The 25,159-nt window shown below is 37.2% G+C and overlaps 1 protein-coding gene across 2 annotated transcripts in view; it reads right to left on the reverse strand.

Moving 5' to 3' along the window:
- NOSTRIN (nitric oxide synthase trafficking) overlaps nucleotides 1–25,159 on the reverse strand; it is a 79,453-nt gene that overhangs the window by 45,853 nt on the left and 8,441 nt on the right. For both annotated transcript variants that reach the window (XM_031960515.1, XM_031960514.1), the window contains exon 2: nucleotides 19,988–20,073. In XM_031960515.1, the coding sequence (XP_031816375.1) occupies nucleotides 19,988–20,073 (86 nt within the window). The remainder of the gene's footprint in view (nucleotides 1–19,987; nucleotides 20,074–25,159) is intronic.

Consider the following 25,159-nt stretch of genomic DNA (forward strand, 5'->3'; position numbering starts at 1 on the left):
AGTCCAGTTTGCCTGACATTTTCCATTTTTATATGAACTGGAGAGGTTTTTGTTTCATGCTTTATTTTCAAACATTAGAATCTATTTTTTGATATTAATTGTATTTGTGATACTTTATTTTGTCTTCTTTTCACTTGGGGTATAACCTCAGAACACTCCAGAAACTGTTAATAACTAAACATTTCTACAAAAATTTACTAAATATAATTCCACAATAGAAAATAGCATGGACTCCTGGAATAGGATTCAGACTACAGATGCTCCCATGTGAACTTGTTATTCATTTGTTCTTATTCAGTTATTTATGCTTTCAGTTACTCTGACTACTATTTTTCTTTGAATAATATTTGATTTCCCCCACCCCCATGTGTGGGATAAAACACTTAGGTCAAACAGATTTCCAAATAGTACCTGAACCAATCAGATTAGCTCCATATAAAAACAATTTTTTAAGACTCCATTAATTCTTTCTCTGGATATGAATAGCATTTTTCATTATGGGTCCTTTATGTTGTATTAGATCATTGTATTGTTGAGAATAGTAAGTCATTGAGTTGATCATTGTATTATATTGCTGTTACTATGTACAATGTTCTTTTGGTTCTTCTCACTTCATTTTGCATCAGTTCATGTAAGTCCAGGTTTTTTCTGAAATATGCCTGCTTACCATTTCTTATAGGACAATAGTATTTCATTATTTTTACATATTACAACTTGTTCAGCCATTCCCCAATTGATGAATATCCCTTCAATTTTTTTCTAGCACAAAAAGAGTTACTATAATTTTTTTTTGGTATAAATAGGTTGTGATATTAATCTAGTAATGGTATTGATGGATCACATTTTACTCTGGATACTTTTGATAAGAAAAAGACCAGTGGATGATATGTGAAGACTAAAATGCAGAAATCCATCTTTCTGTAACTGGTAGGCTCATTGCCCAATTGCAGCAAAAGCTTAATTTAAGAAAGACTTTCAAAACAATTAAGTTAAGAATAATATTTCCAATAAGTTTTGAAATAATGCTTTATTGATTAACAATAGGTTTCATTTGAAGAATGATATCATTCTTCCTGATATCACATCAAATCTCTTCTTGGAAGAGAAGGGAATGATCATTCATATAGCACTTATATAGGCACTGTGCTTTGCAGAGCATCTAAGTGGCACAATTATACCATGGAGCTAATCTGATGGGTTCAGGTACTATTTGGAAATCTGTTTCTGACTTGAGTGAAAGCCTTTCATCTATAGAACAGGAAGATCTTTATAAAAGTTTTCATCTCTGTTTTGGGCAACTAGATGGCACAGTAGATAGAGTGTCAAGTCTAGAAGATTCATCTTGCAGAATTCAAATCCATCCTCAGACACTTACTAGCTATGTAATCCTGGAAAATCACTTAATACTATTTGCTGGAGAAGGAAATGACAAACCATTCCAGGATCCTTGCCAAGAAAACACCAGATGGGGTTAGTGAAGAGTCAGATACACCATCACTCCCACCAACTTGTTTTGTAAATATTATCTCATTTGATCTTCACAACAACTCTTGAGTGGTAGGTGCTGTTATCCCTATTTTACAGTTGAACAACTGAGGCAGACAGAATTTAGATGACTTGTCCAGGATCACACAGCTAGTATGTGTCTCAAGCTGGATTTCAACTCAGGTCTTCCTGAATTTACACCTAGTATTTAAACATTGTGCTACCTAGCTAGCTGCTTCTTTTGGACTTCCTCTTGTGATCCTCCTGATTCCAGTTATCGATTTGCTCTCAGAGATGTTTTAAGCTGAGAAGAAATTTTTAGAAAAATCATAAAACTGGAGCTGGAAGGTACTTCATAAAGCTATTTCAATCTCTTCATCTTACTTAAAGGAAACTGAAATTAAGGTATGCCCTAGGTCACACAAGAAGCATAGAAAGTAGAATTTGAACCCAGGTCCTCCAGAGCCATGGCTCTTTCCATTGTTCCTTGCTGCCTCCTCAGGGGCTCCCCCAGATTTGGTAACTCAGAAAGGACCCAAGGTTTGTAGGATTTAGAAACAGATGAATTCACCCTGCCTCTTACAAAGTCATTCAAAACAACTGTCTAAGGTTCCTGTTAAGAAGTAAAACACCAGCCACAGGATAAGCCAGTAGTGTTCACTTCCTAGATTATAGGATGCTCTGGTCAGATAGATGCTAAAAACTTAAAACAAAACCAGGTGAAAGAGAACCTCTTTTACTGAAGCTGAGCTGGCCTTCTGCTGCTTTCTGACCAAGGGCAAGCTTGACTTGCCGGCTCTCTTCATGTCTGAGCAGCCCAGACTGGGGCAGAGCCTTCTTAGATTCAGATAATCATTTTCGATGGGTCCCTTAGTACTCAGTTCCAGGATTCCTTGCTGACTTCCTGCAAAAGCAGGGAAATAGACTGACGAGATTAAATTATAATATGGCAGATCTTCTACTAATAAGCCTTGCCTTTACATACAGAAGTCTGCTACAGAGCTTAATGGACAGTTCTCTGGAGTCCCAATTCCCTCCTCCCCAAATGCCCCTTCTAGCTCTTCTATGCTTACCTGCTCCTGAGGGGATTATTCCAAACAGCTTTCCAGCCAAAATTTTGCTAATCTTCTTTTTTGACTTGTTTATGATGCTCTTTTTGTGTGCTGCCTTCACAGAATCTGTACATACAGGGATTTGGGGACTGAGAATTGTTGGGGAAGTAGATTAAATGTCCTTTTTCAAATGGACAGAGCTTTGAATTTTGCCTCTTAGTAGTTAGAACCTTGAAAGCTTCTGCTTCCTGAGGCAAAAAAATGAAATCTGGGGATGCTGAATTTACCCACAATGCTCTCTTGCCCTCCAGTTCTTCTGGCACCATCACCTCCACCTCTTTCCAGCTGATAGTTAGGACTCCATTCCTTCGTTCTTTGGTTCTGATAGATCACTTTTTCCTTATCTTGCTCAGTCCTGCCTCCACAGCATCTTTCTGCTCCTGTTATCCCTTGTGGTTTCTCCCTTTCATTCCTTTTCCAGATCCCCTCTATATTTGTCTTCTTTAGAATTTAACTCCTTAGGATAAGGAAGGTACTATCTTGTTTGCTTGTCTTTATATGCCTGGAGCTTAGCATGATGCATGGTAAAAAATTAACAAATTACTTCCTTCTCTCCTGACCCTTCCTTCCTTTCTTCTTCTTCCTCTTTGTCTCACTCCCTCTCTCTCCTACTCCCCTTCCCTGGCTCCTTCCTATCCTATCTTTTCTTCCTCTCTTCTTCCCTTCCTTCCTTCCTCCCTTCCTTCCTTCCTTCTTCCCCTTCTCCTTCCATCCCATCCTTCCTTTCATCCCTTTCTTCCTTCCTTCCTCCCTTCCTTCCTTCCTTCCTTCCTTCCTTCTCTTTCTCCTTCCCTCCTTCCTATCCAGTTCTCCTCCCTCCTCTTTCTCTCTCCCTCCTGTTCTCCTTCCCTCCCTTCCCCCATCTTTCCTTCCTTTCTTCCTCACTCTCTCTTTTCCTCCCTCCTACCCTATCTCCTCTCTCCCTCCTCTTCCCCTTTCTGCCTCTTATTTTCCTTCCCTCCCTCTCTCCCTTCTATCCTATCCTTCCTCCCTCCTTCTTATTCTTCTTCCATTTGTTCCTTCCTCCCACCCTCCCTCCCTCTCTCCTATGCTAAACTTCCTTTCTCCTTTTCTCCCTCTATCACATCATTCCTTCCTTCCTTCTTTCCTTCTTTCATTTCTTCCTTCTTTCCTTCCTCCCTCCTCCTATTCTTTTTTCTTCCTTTCTTCTTTTTTCTTCTCTCCCTCTTTCCTTTCCTCCTCTTTCTCCCTTCTATTTTCTGTTCCTCTCTCCCTCTCTCCTATCCTATCCTATCTTTCATTCCTTTCTCCCTTTCTCTCTCCATCATGTTTCCTTTCTTTCTTTCTTCCTTCCTTCCTTTCTTTTTCTTTCCCTCTCTCCTATATTATTCTTCTCTCTCCCTCCTCTTCCTTTCTTCTTTCCTTCCTCCCTTCTATCCTATCCTTCCTTCCTTTTTTCTCTCTCCATTATATCCTTCCTTCCTTCCTCCCATACCTTCTATCCTTTCTTCCTTTCTTTGCCTTCTTTGATTCCTTCCCTAGCTTGCCTTCCTTCCTTCTTTATTTTCTCCTTTCTTCCCATTTCTTCCTTCTTTCTCTTCCTCTTTCCATCCTTTCTCTTTATTTTCCCCCATGTTCTTCCTCCCTTTTTTCCTCCCCTCTTTCCCTCTTTACTATTTTACCTCCTCCTTCCTTTCCTTCCCTTCCCCCTCCTTCCTTGGTTCCCTCCTTCATTTCTTTTTTCTTTCCTTTTCTCCTCCTTCTTCCTTCCCTCCCTTTTTTCTCCCATCTATCTTTATACCTATATTTTCCCTTCTTATCTGTCATCCATCATCTACCATTTTTACCACCTGTCATCTATCATCTAGCTAGCTGGTTATCTTCTATCCTCAGTCTTTTGTATCTATGTAACAAATTGATCAGTAGCTATCAGAATAGTGTATATCTCTGATATCTGAATTGTCTTGACTGCTTTATAATAATGACCAATCAATCACCAAACATCACAGAAGTACAGGGCACTGTGCTAGATACCATATACCAACATGAAAAATAGAAAGGTCCCCAGAAGAAGTTGACAGTCTATCAGGGGAGACAATATATCCACATATAAACATATACCAAATAACTACAAGGCTGTGGGGGGGGGGGAAGTAAATCAAGAATGGTTGACTGTAGGGGGGAAGCATTTGAAGAAAAGTAGGAAATTCTAGAAGGTGTAAGTGGAGAAAGTAATGCCTTCCAGGTATGAGGAACAGCCTATGCAAAGGCAGAGGAGACTATTATGTGTGAGAAATAGCAAGGAGGCTGGTTTGACTATGCCACAGAAGGCATAAAGGGAAATCATGTTCAGTAAAGTGGGAGAAATGGGTTCGATTCAGATTGTGAAGGGTTTTCTTAGTATTTAATCAAAGAGGTAATAAAGAACCATTGGAATGGCTATAGATGATGATAATGATAAAAACTAAATTTATTTAGTGCTTGAAACTTCTCAGAGCACTTTATACATTGTCTCCTTGGATTCTTACAGCAATTCTCTGGGGCAATGCTGTTATAATCCCTATTTAATAATAAAAAAATAAGGAAACAGATGTTAAGCTATTTACTCAGAGTTACATAGTCAATAAGTGTTTGAGGATCTTTATAGGATTTCAGAATCTGGGGGATAATAAGAATGGATACTTTTGAAATGCTATTATGTAACATTGTATATTCTATAATATATGTATTATATAAATATATATGTGGAGAGAGAGACAGAGACAGACAAAGAGACAGAAACAGAGACAAAGAGACAGAGACACAGAGAGACAGAAACAGTCCCACATCAGAGGCATTAATAATAGTAGTAATATTGGTGGCAGCTAGGGGGTCCATAGTGTACAGAGCCTGGAATCAGATTCCTTTTCACAGTGCAAACCCTACATCAGATACTTAGTAGCTGTGCCATTCAGTGCCGTTTGCCTCAGTTTCCTCATCTGTAATATGATCTGGAGAAGGACATGGAAAACCACTCCTATATCTTTGCCAGGAAAACCCCACATGGGGCCACAAAGAGTAGGACGGGATTGAAACAATAAAAAACAACAGTCCCTTTGCGAGCTGAATCAGGTTAAGAGGATGACATCCATAACCCCAGAGCTCAGCAGTGTCACAGAAAGTCTTTGAGTCCAGGTGTTCCCATCTCCAGGTCCGGCACTCCATTCAGGGCCCCACACAGTGAGGGCATCACACTGTCACAGGCCACCAGCCCAGCTTTTTCTGGCAGGCTTGAAGCCTGAGTTATGTGTCTAGCACAAGGGAAGATGGATCACCGGTTCCTTCTGTCTCAATTTATTGAAGACCTGAAGGGGTTTTAAACATCCAGCATTCAAATCTCCTGAGCAAAGCAGGCGGCAAATCTCATCTCTACTATGGCATTTCAAGGCCCTAATGAACATTTGTGAAACCCCAGCAGATCACTCTATTTCATTTCAGGAAGAACCAGAATAAAGCAAGAGAGAACAATAGAGAAGAATACAGATGGATGAGGATGAAGTTTAATGATTCTGTTTATACTTTCTGGATAGTAAGCCTAAGATTAATATCCTTTCCCCCCCCCCCCCCCCCCCCCCCACTCTCCACAAGAGCTCTAAATGACCTTTACCAAAGCATTTCCAGGAATTAAATCCATTTCAAAAGAGAAATCTTTGTCACTTTAACTGTCCAGGTTGGTTCCTGTGAAGTCAGTATGTTTATGATTTGAAACAAAAGAAAGGAGATAAGGCAAGGGCCTAATTCAGCAGTTCATGCCCTCTTGGATGGAATTCCTGTTGAACACAATTGAAATAACCTTCATATTTCTAAGCAGCCCTGGAGCTGGAGCTGGATGCCCTTCAGAACCACAAGAATGAGGTTGCTGCAAATTGTTTTCTCCTTATTGTCCTCTGACAACAGCTTTTTATCATGTGTTTGTCACTTTCAGAGGCAGAGCTCATCTGAGAAAATAGAATCCCCTTTTTTAAATTGCCAGAAGCAAGGTGGTATAGAATGCCTCATTTGTACAAACCTTTTTCCTATTTCCTCACAAAGGATACATTTGGAAATAGTTCTTCATATTTCATATCCATTACACCCAGACCTAATTCTAGGTATTCAAACTAGCTCCTTTACACAGAGATGGATGAAACTATAACCAGAGATAATTAGAGCTAGAAAAAAGGCACAAGGAGCATGAGCCCAAAAAACCAAGAGCTGACATCATTTGCAAGCCTTCTCCAGTACCGGATTAATCTAGCCTATCACCTGATTAGTAAAAAAAATAAGTAATTAGAATAGGAAGCTACCAGATGACAGATTTCCTCCTCTTCCCCACCTCTAGTGGCAGTACCCAAGTGATACCCTTTCCCCAAACCTGCCAGTTCTGCTTCCCTCACCTAAATGAATTTATCTTAAATAGAGTTCATTGCAGCAAGTTAATCAATAACTATGCTTACTCATGTTTTGTACCATTTGTTCTGAGAGCAAAAATTGCTAGTCATAACTCTGTATGTGTATTCTGTTGGGCAACATTTCAGCTATTTTTCATGATTATGAACAGGGAAATTATTTCTCAAGTAAATAAGTTATCATCAGTAATGGAGCCCTGTCAAAATATAGCATTCTGAAAGGTGGATAGGATAAGAATGGATGAGGTATTTTATGAATATAATAAATCATAATATAAAATATTTTAAATAATATGTTATAATTTATTATATTCATATTATATATAAGGTATTTATGTAAAAAAAGAAAGAATAGAAATGAGTGAACAAAAAAATAAGTGACAACCACCAAGTGAGGTTCATAGGATCAGAGATTAAGAGCTGGAGAGGATCACAGACCCAAGTCCCCTTGTCTGACAGATGAAGATACTAAGGCCAAAAGATGGCATACTGTACTTTTGGATCAATAAAGATTATAATGAAAAGAGCCTCCTCCTGTCTCCATGGATTATATGTCCTTGACCTGGAAAAATGGCAGGGGAGTAAGTCTTCGTATTGCTCTTTGTTGGGAATGGCTTTTCAATATAAAAAAAGTGCATTTCTAAGAAAGTCACTGTGACATAGGAAGGAGAAGATCAGACTGAAGACAACAGATAAGGCATTTAGGACTCAAGAAATATAAAAGTTGAAATATACTTTAGATGTCTTTTGGGTTCAATTCTCCTCTTGCCTCCATGTTATTTTATTTTCTCCTATATTTGGTGAGGAAGCTAAGGACTTGTCCACAGCTGCATAGCCAGTAAGTGGCAAAGCTGGAACTAAAACTGAGATATTTTGACTTCTACTTAAAAGAGTAGAGCAATAGGGATACGGATTGGGGGATGGGAAAGGGGAGAAGGAAGATAGGTTGCATAAATGGATAATAATGCCTCTTCATGGATTCAAGGCTATCCTCAGTCACTTGTTAATTATGTGACTCTGGACAGGTCACTGATCCTTATTTGCTTCAGTTTCCTCATCTGTAAAATAATCTGGAGGAAAGAAATGGCATACCAGTCTAGTGTCTCTGGGGTCATGAAAAGTTAGACATGAATGAAAATGACTGAACACAAAACAGGGCAAGAGGAAGATGGACCTAGGGTACTGAGGACTAACACCATTTGTAGTCTTTCTGCAGTGGAGAATTAACCAAGCCATCACCTAATTAATAAAAATAATTAACTAGAACAAGAAGTTACCTAATGACAGGTAACTATAGCTAGTTGGATACACCATGCTACCTCTAGCTCCAACTGTCATCTGTGGCTCTAAGAAGCTGGAGCATACAATGTGGCCACATCCCAGTAAAATCATCAGACAGATGGGCTAACCCAGGTTGACAGTCACCAAAAGGCTTCAAATCAGTAGGGAGGAGAGGTCTACCCCAAGCATGTGAAGACTTCCCACCCCCCAACCCCCCCAGAATGGGAAGATGAGAACAATTTGTTCCAACAGCCACAGAGATAACTGAAGCAGGTAATGTGGCGTGCTTAGAGATTGTTCAGGCCTTGAAAACACCAAGATCGTCCATTGCAGTCCAGGCCATTGGACTGCAAGTCTCTCACCATCGCAAAATAAAAAAAAACAAAGTCTTTATATCCCACCCCAGTGGACTTGAATAACTCTGAAGAAGAAGCAAGGCTTATGACTTTGTGCAATTCTCTTTTACTTAAATTCAATTCATGCATAAATCAAGAAAGATATCATCTGTGCTGTCCTTGGTCCTCTTCAGAAAACAAAAGAGGAGCAACAATAGTTCTATGTCATTTACTTGTGGCAACTTTAGTTAAGCTTCTTCAACTTCCCTGGATTAAACTGTGAGTTTCCTGAGAGCAAGGACTGGATTTTGCTTTTCTTGGTATCAGCAGCACTTAGCATAGTATCTGACACTTAGTGGATGTTAAGAAATGCTTGTTGATTGACTGACTTCATTATCCTCATTTGGAAAATGAACAGATTGGCTTAAATGATATTTAAATCTGCTTCCAGCTCTAACATTCTGTTAAATCAATACCGAGTTCTACTTTTCATTCAATCCTTTTTTTTGGAATGAAGTCTATTGTTCAATTGTTGAGGTTTTCTTGGCAAAGATCCTGCCCTGTCCTTCTCTGGCTCATTCCTCAAAGATGAGGAAACTGAGCCCAAACAAGGTTAAGTGAACACTGCTAGCAAGTATCTGAGGCCATCTTGCAACTCATGTCTTCCTGACTACAGATCAGGGACCACTATGTCGCCTACCTTCCCAGAGTGAGATCTGGGGCTATTGTTGGGTTTGGTAGGCAGTCAACCACAGAAGCAGACTTGTGTAATGGGAAGAAGATAACTTGTAATCAGAACACTTTGATTCAACATTTTATTTTTCAGCTGTGTGACCATGGGCAAGTCCCTTCAGTTTTTTAAGAAAACCTCAAATAGAGTTATAAAGTCACACGCAACTGAAACGACTGAACAACAAAAACATTTGTAAATGTGAGAAAATCTCTTTGCCATCTTAAAGGCCATATAAATGTGAGTTAATTTTATTAACAGACAAAACAATTATTTTTAAAAATTCCCTCCAGAGTGACGGAGTGATATTGAAGTCAGAAGCAAAATTTCTCTTTTTTTGAAATCTAAATTTTCTTGGTATTTTTCATTTTTATCATTTACCAAATTATGCTACCCTTACCTCTACCCCTACCCTAGGAGCCATCCCTTTACAAAGAGAATAAAATTGTAGAGAAAAAACAAAAACCAGTAAAGCATCACATCTATCAATACAACAATGTAGGTGTTGTTCCACATTCATTGTTCCTCAGCCACAGAGATGAAGTTTCCATAGAGAAGCAGTTCAAGTTTTTTTTTTTTTTTTAAATTCTGAGATTTCATAAGATATTATTTTGAGGAGACCTCAAGAAGTAATTAATTGAATCAGTCTCTATTTCTAGGTATAATAGCCAAACAGATTTCTCAAAACTGCAAACTTCTAACCTTTCATGAGATGTTATATTCTCCCCTCAAAGATTCAACTTATCTTAACTGTGGCATCTATTCAATCTCTTAGGAGGGATAATATAAGAAGTTCTAGCCTTGTTAGAGGTCTCCATCAGACCTTGGTATTCAAATGACAGGGGTACCTTTTCTTATTCCCTTGTTTTTGTTATAGTTCAGTTATTTCAATCATGTCTGACTCTTTGTGAACCCATTTGGGGTTTTCTTGGCAAATACACTGGAATGGTTTTCCATTTCCTTCTTCAGCTCATTTTATAGATAAGGAAACTGAAGCAATAAGGTTAAGTGATATGTCCAAGGTCACACAGCTAGTATCTGCGGCTGGATTTGAATTCAGATATTCTTGACTCCAGACCCAGTGCTCTATCAACTGTACCATCCAGCTGCCCTTTATTCTCTAGATTCCTGTTAATTATATTGTATATAATAATAGCAATATTGTTTTATTAACAACTTTGAGCTACTAAGTCATTTTGGCTATTATAAATGCCCAAATTAACTACAAAGGATCTATAAAGGAAGATCTCTGTATATAGAAAAAGAATAAATAGAAGTATGTAGAGAATTATTTTTATACATAAAGACATATTTTTGTCTAATGGTAGCCATCTGTAAAATAGGGGATGGGAGGTGAAGAAGGAGAGAAGGAAAAAAGTTACATAACATTATATATTTTAAAATAATATTAAATTGTTTATAATAGATTTGCAGTTTCATGTGCAATCTTCCCCCAATTCTATTATGTTATGGAAATGCTTGTTTTATTAAGTTCAGAATAAAATTAACTTCCTCCTCTGTACCTCAGCAACTTGGTTTCTGAACTTTTTGCTTTCAATTGCCTCCATACCACAATCTCCCTGGGAGGAAGTCCTTGACAATTACTTTCCATGTATCCACCTCACTTCAGCTTTGATTGATGCCCAGGATCAATTGATTTCTCTTGAACTTTCTCACTTGGATTGATATAGTTTCAAGTCTATTTTCTCAAATCATATCTCAAATCCACATTTAACTCATCCTAGATGAACCAAAATTTGTCTTCTTCACCCCTGTGTTTAAATCTACTTCTACCCTCTCTGCAACCTCATTTTTTGTTCAGACTTTCAAGTTAGGTTAGATTTCTGATCCTGGCCTGATCTATTGGGGGCCAATTCCTAGTTATGACACTGAGGAGGATCCTATACAATGAATCTATTCAATCAGTAGTCTATCACTTTTCTTTAAAATCTTCAGAAAAATAAAAACACACAGCTTTCCTTTTTAACTCTTTCAAAGTCTCAAAAGCACTTCCTAATATCTTTTTTCTCTAAAGAATTCAGTAAGCTCCTCCAGATTAAATCAATATATATATAGTTTGATGCTAGATGTCTTCATTGCAATGATGGGCAAAGGAAAGAGGAGAATGAAAAATTATGTGGAAATATTTAGGAGTTAGAAATGAAAAGGCTTAAAGGCTTATAGACTACACAGAAACTCCATGCCTATATATTATGAATGCATTCTTCAAAAAGAGACTAGAATACTAGATCTTGAATTGGGAGGGGCCTTAGAGATTAGAAGGCAGCTACTTTAAGGCCCCTATTTTATAAATAAGGAAAATGAGGCATAAGTTTTTTGGCCAAGGTCACACAGGTATTAAGAAAAAGCATTAGAATTTGAACACAGGTTATCTGACTCCAAACCTATCAGTGTTTATACTAAAATACCATGTAATACTGAATAAAATGATTTAAAAAAAAGAAATTAACTTTATCTTTACTGGAAAAAAACAAGTGGTTATCAATATGATAACTTTCCAAATGATCTTTCTGTTTGATAGTGATAGTCTCACCGTGGTAGAGAAAAGATTGAAATTAAGAGAATAAAAATGAGTGTGGTCTTCCCTCTACATGAAATTTGGCTTATGATTAAAACAACTCCAGCCTGGTTTGTTTAACAAGTTTCTGATGCCACAAAATGCAAATGAATAAAGACCAAATATCAACATAGAATTGAATTGATGACTACTATAAAGATCACAAGTTGAAAGTTAGGGGAACTTGATTGGATCCCACTTCTTTGACTTACTAACTCCTAAACATGTTCTTAATGTCTGGATTTCAGGACTCTATCTTGCTTCTGACTCATCCTGGAATTTCTTCTCAGAGCTGGGGGCTTCCTTAAAGGGGTTCCTCAAACTTTTTAAATAGGAGGCCAGTTCACTGTCTCTCAGACTGTTGGAGGGCCGGACTATAGTAAAAACAAAAACTTTGTTTTGTGGGCCTTTAAATAAAGAAACTTCATAGCCCTGGGGGAGGGGGATAATCGTTCTCAGCTGCCGCATCTGGCCCGCGGGCCATAGTTTGAGGATCCCTGGAATTCGGAACATCCAAACAAGTCTAGGATCTTCTCACCCTGGAATATTCCTCTGACACCCCCCTCTTTGCCCAGTCTCCTAGGCACTCCTCCCCCATCACCCATTCCTGGCCCACCAACACACATCCTTCTCTCTTTGATGAGTTCCTTCTGGGGGTCTTCATTTTGAGGAGGAACGTAGGTCTACCAGCATGCTTTCCCCTCCTGATCATTCTAGCTTCTGCACTTCAGAATATGCTCCTGAGCTAACTACTTTATTTCATTTTAACCCTCACTCTACTTTCTCTTGTCATATCTCTTTTGTCCGTTTGTCTTTCCCCATTAGAATGCAAGCTTCTTCAGAGTAGGGCTGTCTTTCTTCTTGCTTCTAAATATATGCCCAATTCCTAACATAGTGTCTGCCACATAATAAGTACTTAATATATATCTTTCCTTGGAGCAACTAGGTGGAACAGTGCATAGGGTGCTGACTTGAATCTTTGTGAGTTCAACTCAGCCTTCAGACTCAACTGTGTGAGCCTGGGCAAGTCACTTAACTCTTTTTGCCATAGTTTCTCAGCTGTAAAATAATCTGGAGAAGGAAATGGAAAATCATTACTCCAAATGAAGTAATGAAGAGCTGGACAGGACTCAACAACAATAACAATAAATATTTTCTTGCTTGCTTCCTTTCTTTATCATTCCCTTCTCTCTTCTTTCCTCCTTTCCTTTTTTCTTCTCTTTCTTCCTGCCTCCTTTCTATCTTTCCTTTTTTATTCCCTTCTGATGGGGTGAATAAAGAGCCCAGTAACCTTCATTGGGCCATAGGGAAGGGGCTATATTATCTTGCCCCTAAGTGCACCTTTGTTGAAGTGAGAGTTTGTTGAATTTCTCGAATTGACAAGATTATCTAGATCCCACAACCAGGAGGCCAGATTATAGATGTCAACTCCCCAGGTTGTTACTTTCTCAGGCAATCATTCCTTGCTTTTAGTCTTTTCCTATCAAAGATCCTCCCTTTCCCCTTGTAAATTGTGAGTTCCTCTAGTGAACTATGGCCACTTATGATGTTATAATAAAGTTTTTTGCCCCTTGACTTGAAAATGGCCTATGATGTTATAATAAAGTTTTTTGCCCCTTGACTTGAAAATGGCCTAAACTTGTGAACTGTTTCCAGATGAATCTCTACCCTCATGATTTCTTGCACCCCTCACTTCCTTAATTCCTTCCTTCACTCTCTTCCTTCCATCTCTTCTTTCCTTTCTCTATAAATTTGGGCAATGAAATTAGCCTCTTGGGTCCTTAGTTTCCTCATCTGTAAAGTGACCTTTAGAATGCTATCTAACTCTAAATCCATGACCTTTTAATTTTCAGCAACTCAGAATATGCACCTTCTCTCCTCACCATGCTGTATTTGCAATTAGTCTTTGAATTAAGCAAGTTACAATCCCATCATGCTTTAATGGCAGCCTTCGTGAGCTTCTAAGGTCCAAAGAATCATCCTATGGGATCCAAATCTATGATGATGAACCTCTTCCATTACAAAGATAAAAAAGGCCAGAGGATTAAATTGCTTTTTGAAATTTGACCTTCACTTTCTTGCAACAGAGCAATCGATTTCTCCAGCAGAGGCTTCCTCTAGAACTGAGAGAAAGCAGGAACCCAGATATTCACAGACATATATACCAGGAATATATCTTTGATGCAATTACTGATGAAGTTTACAAAGGCAAAGGGGTCCTTTTGCCATTAGGCATTCAGAAAATGACTGTGTGACTCCAGGCAGAACAAAATTCGCCTGCCTAGGCTAGAACAGACAAATTGAAACTATTAATTGGGGAAAACAAGTTAAGTGTGACACAGGGAATTGCAGCACATCAAGGTAAAAAAAAATGTTATTTCAAAGTGAACACTGCTTAGTGGTTTAAGGAATAGAATACTGGATCTGGAGTCAGGAAGATATGAATTGTGCCTCTTATACTTACTTTACTGTGTGGCCCTAGGAAAGTCAGCTGATCTCTTTCAGCCTCAGTTTCCTCATCAACAAAATGAGGTTGTTCTGAGGAGCAGAAGAGCTATAATATGTTAAGCATTTTGCAAACTTTTAAATTTAAATTTAAATTAATTTTTATTAAAGTTATTAAATAAACAATAAATTTATTATGAAACCTTAATTGTATTTATTTATTTATTTATATTCTGTTTATACATTATTTATTTAATGAATTTAATTAATAAATTTAAATATTAAAAAGTTAAATAAACAAATAAATAAAATTATTAAAATAAAATTTTAAATTTAAAAAAAAAAGGAGGAGGGGGGGAGAGAAAGGGGAGGGAAGGAGAAAGAGAGGGGGAGAAAGGATTATCACCACTGAAAATGAGGAAAAATGGAAACAGGCAGCTCACCTTTCATATTAAAGATGACCCAGACTAAGAGCTTGATTGGGATAAGAACACTTGATGTCTAAGTGAAGAACAAAACTACACTATTCACCCCATCAGAAACCTAAATATCCTGTTTCATCAGAGTCAAAAGTATGTAGCTTTCGTGCCAAAAGGAAAAATAGTCAAGGCTTCTGTTAGGCCAGCTGGAAAGGTTCATCTCAATCATTAATTCTCCACCTCTGATGTTAGCAGCTATTGTCCTTCTCTCTCTCTAAACCTGGACTTCATTATTCCATTCTGCCTGAATAATAAAACAATTTATTTATTATTTCAACTCCTTCAAATTTTATAAAGTACAAGATATGTGTCAATTGCTAGGGGGAAGGGAGAGGGTGTGAGAGAGAGAGAGAGAGAGTGCAAGAGAGTAAAAGGAGTGAGAGAGAGGGAGGAAGAGAGGAGGAGGGAGGGAGGGGAAAAAGGAAAGGGAGGGAGGGAGAGAGAGGGGAAGGAGGAGATGGAGGGAAGGAGGGGAAGAGGGAGGAAGAGGAGGAGAAAGGGAGATAGATTCAGAGACAGAGAGACATAGAGAGAGACAGAGACAGAGAGGACAAAGAGACATAGATAGAATCAGAAAAAAAACAAAAACAGAGGGACAAAGAGATAGAGAGAGAGAGATGAAATGGTCTCTACCCTCAAGGATTTTACATTCTACTTGGAATTTTACAAGCCTACTCTCACCATAGCAACATCACAAGATAATGAGTTCTAATATTATTATTTCCATTTTACAGATGAGGAAACTAATACCCAGAGAAGATTCATGACTACTAGCCTATGTTCATGAATTTTTTTCTGTAAAAGTTTCAGGGCTGGAAATAAAACTCAGATTTCTTAAATCCAAACAGTCTGTTTCCAAATAAATTAGGTACTACCTCTCTCTACTTCCCAAAGTGAAAATCTCCAGTGGAAATATCCATTTCAAAAGCACCATATTGCTATTATATGGCTATGACTATGATATTTCTGTTTGGGTGCAAGAACTCCATTTAAAAAACATTAAAATGGGTTTTTTCATTATTCTGACTTTGATCAACATCAATATAGATAAGCATTTCTATATGCAAAGATAGTTATGCATGAAATTACAAATCTCCATTACACATAGCTTTTTAAAAAATATGTAAAAATCAGCACGTTCTAAAGTTTGTCCTGCTTGGCTGTTTCCTTCCAAACCTTCTTCTGTTCTTTCACATACATAGACACACACATGCACAATTGGAGTTGTCAAACATAGAATCTGAATGGCATGCAGCCCACATCACTCATGAGCGTATGTGGACTGAACAAGATTAAAATTTAATTAAAAATGTAAAATAAATAAAATACAGTAGAATATAGATAAATGTTTGCTTTTCTGAGTCAATATGACCCCACAGGGATCCTTATACATGGTTAGCGGCACCCATTTCTATTTGAATTTGACTCCATTGCTTATTTAGTTGTTCACTTGTTATCAATTCTTTGTTGACCCATTTGAGGTTTTCTTGGCCAACATACTAGAGGGGTTTGCCATTTCCTTCTCCAGCTCATTTTACAGATGAGGAAACTGAAGGAAGAGGCATTAAAAATGATTTGTCCAGGGAAACATATCTAACTAGTATCTCAGGCTAGACTTGAACTCAGAAATGCCTTTCAGACCAGGTCAGGAATTCTATCCTGTTCTTCTTTTACAGGTTGGTTTTGTTGTCAATTTTTGTCCTTTGTTCTTGTGGCTTCCGGGAGGTGATGCCATAACATGCAAGGGAATTGGATTTAAGTGAGGGAGGCTGTGCAAAGAAACTTGCCTCACTTTCGCCAGAGCCATCTGGATCCAGTGGCAAGATTTAGGATGATTGGAGATGGTCCTGGATATTGGGGGAGACTTTCTTAAGCTAAGGTCTTTAACAGGTCTCAGTTTGACTGTGACAAAATAAATTCAATGATATAAATTCAGTGATTGAGGCTAGGTAAGAATTGAGGCAAAGAATGGCCTCTTTTAAACCTAGTTTTAAAAAAAAATCTGAATCTGGGAGGGGAAGACCTACTGGGTTTCTGGCCAAAACAGAAAAATTAGTATTTACATTCACTCTGAGTCACTCAATCAGGCTCCAAACAAGGACCAAGTGGAGCTTGGCCTGGATGCCATAGTTGGTCAAAGAGAGCCATAGTGATTTGGATTTAAGACATGGTCCTTAAAAAAAGAAATCTAGTGGGTAAACCCCAGGATATCTTGGGAGGTTTCAGTGATCAAAACCCCCCTGCCAAATTACATTCCTTTGGACAGAGTACCAGTAAAATAGAAATAGAAATAAAAAGACTTTCCCTGCCCTCAAGGAGCTTACATTTTAATGAGGGAATAAGGCACATAAAAGGCAGCTAAAAATCAAGAAGTAGGGACAGATGAAGATGGTATTATAGAGAAGACCCTTAGATTCTAAATTACAACCTGGAGAGGAATGAAGACATGGCTTGCTTGGGTAACTCCTTAAAATGGGGATTCTGAGAAGAAACAGCAATCAGAGGGAGAGGCTTGAGGGACAGAGGGTACTTTTATTTAGGTGAGAAGTAGTTCAGGAATGGAGTGGGCTTCCAAGATGAAAGGGTTTCCAGGGTATTGTAGAAAAAGTATGACAGAATTGGAAATGTATGGTAGTGCCTGGCTTATTGTAGCTGCCTAAGAAAAGTGTGTTAATTCCATGGATTAAACTCTTGCCTGAAGCAGGGTACACCTAAAATAGTTTTTCTTACGTCAATTTAACTATAGAACTTTAATTAATTAATCCTTTGTGTTTAGGTCATTTGAGTTTCTACTGGTGTGCTACAAGTAATTGCCCTGAGCTGTCATGCTCTTCAGATTTTAAAATTACTTTCTTCCCCTCTCCATCATATAGGTAAAGCATGAAGGGAGAAATCCCTAGTCATATGAACACCTGCATCTGTTTCTGTCTTACTCAGGGAGTGTTTGCAAACCTCAAAAATGCATGTGGATGAATGCCATTGTTCACTCTTGGCGTGACCAAGAACAGATGGTCGTGCTAATCTTCTCAAGACTTAGAACATATGGAACTTGACCTAAAATAATGGGTAAGATATTAATGGAGTCTGGGCAAACTCCTTATTTCAGAAGGAGCAAGAGAAACAGGTAAACAGAAACAGCCCAGATGACTGATGGATAGATAAGGGCACCTCCTGATTCTAAAAGATTATTCTTAAAGTCTGTGTTCATCCTTATCTCACCTAATCAAAACTTTTGCATTCAAAAGGTGCCAAGGAGTTTGCCTATTCTTTTTGAGTATATTTGGAAAAGCACCAGAGTTTAACACATTGATGTCCTAAAACATTGTTGCTGATTAGACTTTATCTGTACCCAGTCCTGAGCAGTGCTAGTTTTCTTGAAAGAGCTGAGAAACTGGATGGAAATGAAGGTAATTAGTAATGGATCCTTTTGTTTACTCTTTTTTTAGTAGAGACACTATCAATCAATGTGTCATTAGACTTCCTTGAACTTTAATACTGAAGTAAGGGCCTTAAAGGCAAAAGTATGCAGTTAAAAATTCAACAGCCAGCTCAATTTTCTCTTCCTTCCCCGAAATGGAAATACTTGGGAGCTGTTTCAGCAGACTCTTGTTGGTAGGTTATTCAGATCATGAAACCAGGTAAGAGGAAAGTAGAAGAAAACCCAACAAGATATGATTGTGTAGAAGGGAAAATGCAGGAGGAAAATACAAGCTGAGTCAAGAAGCAATCTTCCAGGTGCCTTCTTTCACTCATACTTTACTCTGTAAGTCACAACTAGGACAACTCATATACTGATAATGGTCTGGAGAAGATGAAACTTTTCTTCACAATTGTCCCATGAAGTACACGGACAATGGCATTCAGGGCCTCCAACTTGTACATCGTTGCATGGAATCCTATCTAACATATCAGGCAATTAGATGATTGAGGCCCTATAAATTGAGGTCAGGTCTCATCCTAGTACCTGACCAACTCACAGACACAATCTGAGCTTCAAGGTAGAATTTGTTTTCTGCATACTGGGTTGATTGTATGTTAAAATCCCTCAGTTTGTGACTGATAAAACCATTTTTCATTTGTTATTGTTCAATTGTTTCCATCATGACCTGATTTGGGGTTTTCTTGACAAGGATTCTGGAATAGCTGGCCATTTTCTTCTCCATTCATTTTACAGATGAGGAACTGAGGCAAACAGGTAAAGGTTCTTGCCCAGGGTCACACAGCTAGCAAGTGTCTGAGGCCAAATTTGAACTCAGGGAGATGAGCCTTCCTGATTCCAGGCCCTGTACACTGTCCACTATGCAACCTAGCTACTCACAAAAACATTTTCTGCATGAGGTTTACCCTCTTCCCTCCATCCAATTTACCCCCTGTGAAATCCTTTCATTTTGCTATTAGGAGAAAAATAAAACTTTTTGAGGAATAGGGGAGAGGGAAAGGGAAAGGAGGAAGAAAAAATCAAAGTGGGTTGCTTACCCTCCTTGGTGTAAAGGACTCTTGGTTACAGACTTTTTAAAATTCAGAAATAAATTGTAATAAATTTAAAATATTTTCAGAAAAAAATCTAAAAATAAGCTAAATTCCTATCTGTAAGGTTAATATGCAGTTCTGTTTAGCATGGGGAAAGGACTAGAAGATCCCTTAAAATCCCTTTCAGATCTCTTTGTTGATCATTTTAATCACTCCACCAATAAACACTGATTAAACATCTACTTTGCACTGGGCACTATGCTACTGGTCTGGACTTGCAAAACAAAACAAAACAAAACAAAAAAACAAAAAACCCAAAAAACTAAGCTGTCACTCCTTTCACAGAGTTTGTATTCTAATTGAGATCATAGCTGAGCTGAGCTGGAGCCAATTTCTTCTTTCTACAACCTTTTTAGGACACTCAGGAAAGTTTACAAACAAGCATACAAGTATTAAGAGGAAAAAACCATGGACACCACTGGCTTTTCCAGATCTGCTTTGTCATTTTAGTGCAACCTAAGTGATAGTCCATAAGATGGAAAATAATCACTATTCCAACTAAGCTCTCAAGCAGAAAAACACAGAACAACATGTTCTAGAAAGTAGGACATCTGGAAATCTCCAATCATGTCTCTCATTGCAACTAAAAAGATAGCATCCCCACTGCCAACATCTGTACTGTACCTTTGCTGAAGGATTGATGTGAGCTGTTTGCAGAAATTCTCTCCATTTTGAGAAGCTTCCTTAAGGTCCTTGTACACTTTATTATACTGAAACAAAACAGGCAGAGAAAAATGAGTACTGTTAGACAAAGATTCACTGTTCTTTTAAATCATTATAATTGATATATATGTCCTTTGGATTAAATCCTAAAAGGGCGATTAAGTCTATTTTGCCTGACTCATAAAGATTCCATAGGACTTTTCAGTCAACCCTGGTATACCTATATTAATCCTTTACAAGGATCAGATTTCATGAAAAAACAGCGACATTTGTCTATATGGATTATAGATATTTCTGACACCCAGCAGTACCTGTTCTTTCCACTTGATTGCAAAGTACATATATAGAAGGAGAAATCAAGGTTGTTCTTGGGAAGAGGCTGTAAATATATAACTTGTTTATTTTTTTTTTAAACCACTAAAACTCTGGACAAGTATTTTTGCTGTTCAACAAATTCTAAACCAATAATATAAATTTATCTTTGCTTAGAAATATTCTTATCATCATCCTAGAAAATACAAGTGAGTTATAATTTAACTCCTTAAATTAGATATTTCCAAATAAAGCTTTTGTCTCTTTCTCCTTCACCTCTAGTGATATGAATGATTTTTTATTATGAATTGAGCATCCCTCTTGAACCAATTATTTAAAATGTATCCATTCAGCATAGAGACATAAAAATGACAAATAGAAAGCTTTGGGGTTTTAGTTTTAGATATAATTTTCTCAGAAATGACTACTGTACTTTAAACACAAAATGGAAAGTTTAAATGGTGCCTTTGATGTGTGCCCTTCTGAGATGTTGTTGACATTCAATAATGTAAGAGAATTTCACCTTCATTCTCACATGCTCCATTGAAGAGGTATGAAAAGTTTAGATAAAAGACAGGGCTATATTTTATTCAATATAAATACTCCACTGGATTGGGTTTTGTATAGCTTCAGAGTTTGGGGGAAGAACTCATTCATCATAAATTGTAACAATCGGGACTGGACCTATGATTTCATTCTAGGGAAGGGAGGAGGTGCTGAGGTGAGGAGACTCCTCTGCCAATGCAGGTAGGTACCTTCTCTGCAGTAGATATATTTGGAGAGTAGCCTAGGACCATGAGAAGTTATTTTCCCAGTGTGACACACTCAGTGTGTGTGAGAAGTGGGACTTGAATCTAGTTTTTTTCTAATTTCAGGGCCAGCTCTCTATTTCTATCCATTTTTCAAATTCTTTTATTATCTACAAGGCTCTCAGTCATTCTTCAGTGACATAATATTATTTATTCATATCATTTGGCAGGCCCTCAGAAATAGAATTATTGATATGGAAAGAAAGAATCTCAAGAAATGATCTGATCCAGTTTCCTGTTTTCAGAGAAGCAGCGATGAACTGGTAAATTATAGAAAAAAAGCCCATAGGCAGATACATATTTTAAAGCATCCGCATTCTACTTGTCTCTGTCTTTATAGATTTGGGATATGGACTGGGACTTAGGGGAGATTTAACCAAAAAAAAAAAAAAAAAAAGATAAACCTTTCCATTGCTGACAAGGATAATATGGGTGCCAATGGTGATAAATGGCATGTGTTAGTAGTTGTGAAACAAATCTGAAATTCACCTTCAGAAAAAGGAATTGTGCCATTTGGGCTTTTGATAGAAACAACTTACTAATATATGAGTAGTTTTATTATATTACCAAGACCTCTTCTTGCTTCCCATTTCCCTGCGTGCAATAGAATTGAGAACAGTTGGTTCTCATCAATGATTTTGTCACCTATGAGAGATCTTATCAATTAGAGAATTTCTTCCAATGATGAAGTACATAACCCAAGGGAAAGGATTCTGTGAAGATGGTCGAGTAGATCAGAAAACTTTCAGTTCTCAAATTTCCTCCACAAAAAAAGACAGAAGATGGCCTCAGAGGGAACATAGAATAGAAGTAACCAAAAGTCAAGGTAAAGCAATTATCCACCTAAGACTTGAGAACTTGAGAAGATCCCAGGAAAGGGATCTGAAAAATGAAGTGAAAATATCTCCAGTGAAATGAAGTGAAAATACCTACTCTGTGGAATCAAGAAAAGACAAGTTCTGGGGACAAATGGGATGAGAACCAGTTTCAACCTTAGAAATTTTCCTTTCTGGACAATGTGGAGGTTTAACGGCTAAATAGAAGAAGACTGAAGGACCTTCTAGTGCCCAGGATATCAAGCACAGTTGTACTGATCAGAGGCATTCTGGAGTGTGAATGCAGGAAATAGCTCATACCTGGTTAGTGCAGGAGCAGAAGGGCACAACTCCTGCTGACACTGAGCAGAGTCCCAGGCTTTAGTTCTAGGGAAGAGAGGGAAGCTATAATTTGCAGCCACCAGAGGGACTACAAGGAGCAAGATCATTTGTAGAATAGCATGGCTGGGGGCCCTAGAGAGTAGAATCCAAGGCTGAAAATAACAGTAAGCAAGACTGAAGATGTGGAGCATCATTCTCCAAACACGGGTTAGAACTTGATTATAGTAATAGTTGCTAAAAAATAAAATAAAACAAAAACAAACAAATAAAAATAGTAAGCAAAGGAGAAAGAATCCAACCATAGGTAACTACTGTAGGGATAGAGAAGTCTGGGGTTATATTTAGAAGAAGATAATGAAGCTTTAAAAGCTACTATTCTTCTTAAAATGAGAAATGACAAATGGTTCCAAGCACAAAGAGAATTCTTGGAAGTAGTTTAAAAAAGGATTTTAAAAAATCAAATAAGAATAAAATAAAAAATCAAAGTAAGCTTTTTAAGAAGTAGAACTAAAGGAAAAGATTTAGCAGGGGTAGAAAATAAGAGGTATACACAAACACAGTAACAATGATAAGGAGTAGAATTTATCAGAAAAAAAAGAAGGGATAGTTATCATTGATCTCAAAGTCAAACTTAAAGATTCATTCAAGAAAAAAATCTACATTACATATCAGAAATATATTGTTTTAGATGCATGTTGTGTGTGTAGGTGCATGTAGCTGTGTACACAGATACATGTATGTGGTTGTATATGGGGTGTGTGTATATGTATATACACAAACATATATAAATAAATTCATACTTAACTGTAGCCTGTTTAGGGAGGTGGGGGGAATGAAAAGGAAAAAAAGAATAAAGGAAAAGGTACACAGCAAGGAACAAAAGATAACCTATGAGGAAGCAAAGAAAAGATGGACAGTTGGAGGGGAAGGGAGAGGAAGGAGTGAGGATGAATGAAAAAATTTAAAAAAAAGATGGACAGTCATGAATATAATGTCTTCTGTTATTATATGTGCTTTCTTGAAATGGAATTTTATCATACATATTTAAAATCTTCCTGATATTCTGCTAGGAACATGACAATATATTTTTCTTCCTTTTTCAGTCTTTTTCTATTTTTTTTTCTTATTTTGTATTTAAGTTATAAATAAATGTTAAAAATAAAGATTCAAAAAATCAAATAAGAGAGATTTGAGGAAAAATTAGAAAAAAAGAAGAACAATTCATGAAAATTATGAAAAGAAAGTCAACCAATGTAATAGAGAATGAAAAACTCAAGGAAAATATAATTCCTTGAAAAATGAGCTAATGACATTCTAGGACACCAAAAAAAGAATGAAAAAATTAAAAGAGAATGTGAAATATCTCATCAGAAAAACAACTGAGGAGAAAGAATATAAGAATAGTTGGATTACCTGAAAATTAAGTTAAAAAATTAATCTTGACACAATATTACAAGAAGCCATCAAAGAAAATTTCCCTGCAATTCTAAAATAAGACAAAGCAGAAATAGAAAAAAATCCACCAATCATCACCTGAAAGCGATCCTGGGAGCAAAACTTATAGGAATATCATAAACTCCCAGGTTTTCAAATTCCCAGTTTCAAAACTCCCAGGTTAAGGAGCAAATATTGGAAGCAATAACAACAACAAAAACTATTTATATATCATAGATCTCCAATAAGGATTATACAAGACCCAGTAGCTATTACATTGAAGGACCAAAGGTCTTAGAATTTTATACTTCATAGAGTAAAAAACTGAAATTACAACAAAGGGTAACTTACCCAGAAAAGTTAACTATAATCCTGAAAGAAAAATATGGACTTTTAACAAATGGAAAAACTTGAGGCATTTGTGACAAAAACAACAAAACTCAAGGGAAAATCTGACATTGTTATGAGAATCAAATGAGATCATTGTAAAAGCACTTAGAACAATGCCTAGAGCATAGTAAGCACCATATAAATATTAGTTATCCTTATTAACAATAATAACTATCACTGATTCAGCATTATAAGCTTTTCAAACATTATTTCACCTGACCCACTACAGGTTAGGTAAGTATCATAGAAACTACTATTCCCATTTTACAGATACAACTATTAGGTATAAAAGAGATTGAGTGACTCACAACCATTAAATTCAGAGGCATTATTCAAACTAGAGTCTCTTCTAACTCCAAATCTAACCTTTCCTCCACTCATCTTTAGCTTAACTTTTTAAAGCTGTTTATTTAGCACCTACTACAGACCAGGCTTTATAATGCTTTACAAATATTTTCTCATTTGTTCTTCACAATTCTGTAAGATAAGTTCTATTATTATCTCTTTTACAATTCAGGAAACCAAGGCTAACAATTTAAGTGACTTGCCTAATGTCAGAGGAAAGATTTTAATTCAGACCTCAAGGTCCAGAGTTTTATCCATACTGTACCACTTGAACTAACTTTTTTAGATAGACTCTTAATTTTTGAAGATCTGAGATGTACCCTGATGTAAAAAAGATTGATTCTTGATTATTCCCAACTTATCCTGTAGGTTATTTGCATATAGTTGTAAGCATGTAGTCTCATCCATTACACTATGAGTTCTCTGAGAACAGCAATTGTCCTTTGCCTTTCTTTGTATGTACACTGTAGATGTACACTGTTGATGCTTAATATGTGTTGACTGACTGACCTCAGTAACATTTCTCTGATTTTTGTGTATTTAATTTAGTCAAGCTCAGAGATTAACTTTCTGGAAAAAAAAGCTTTAGGAAATAACAGAGATGAGGGCATGAGAGCAAATCAGTTAGAGAATCCACCCAAAATGCATTCACTCATTAATTACTTAATTGATATGACCAAAGTTTG

The sequence above is a fragment of the Sarcophilus harrisii genome, chromosome 3 (assembly GCF_902635505.1).
Source record: "Sarcophilus harrisii chromosome 3, mSarHar1.11, whole genome shotgun sequence".
NCBI lineage: Eukaryota > Metazoa > Chordata > Mammalia > Dasyuromorphia > Dasyuridae > Sarcophilus > Sarcophilus harrisii.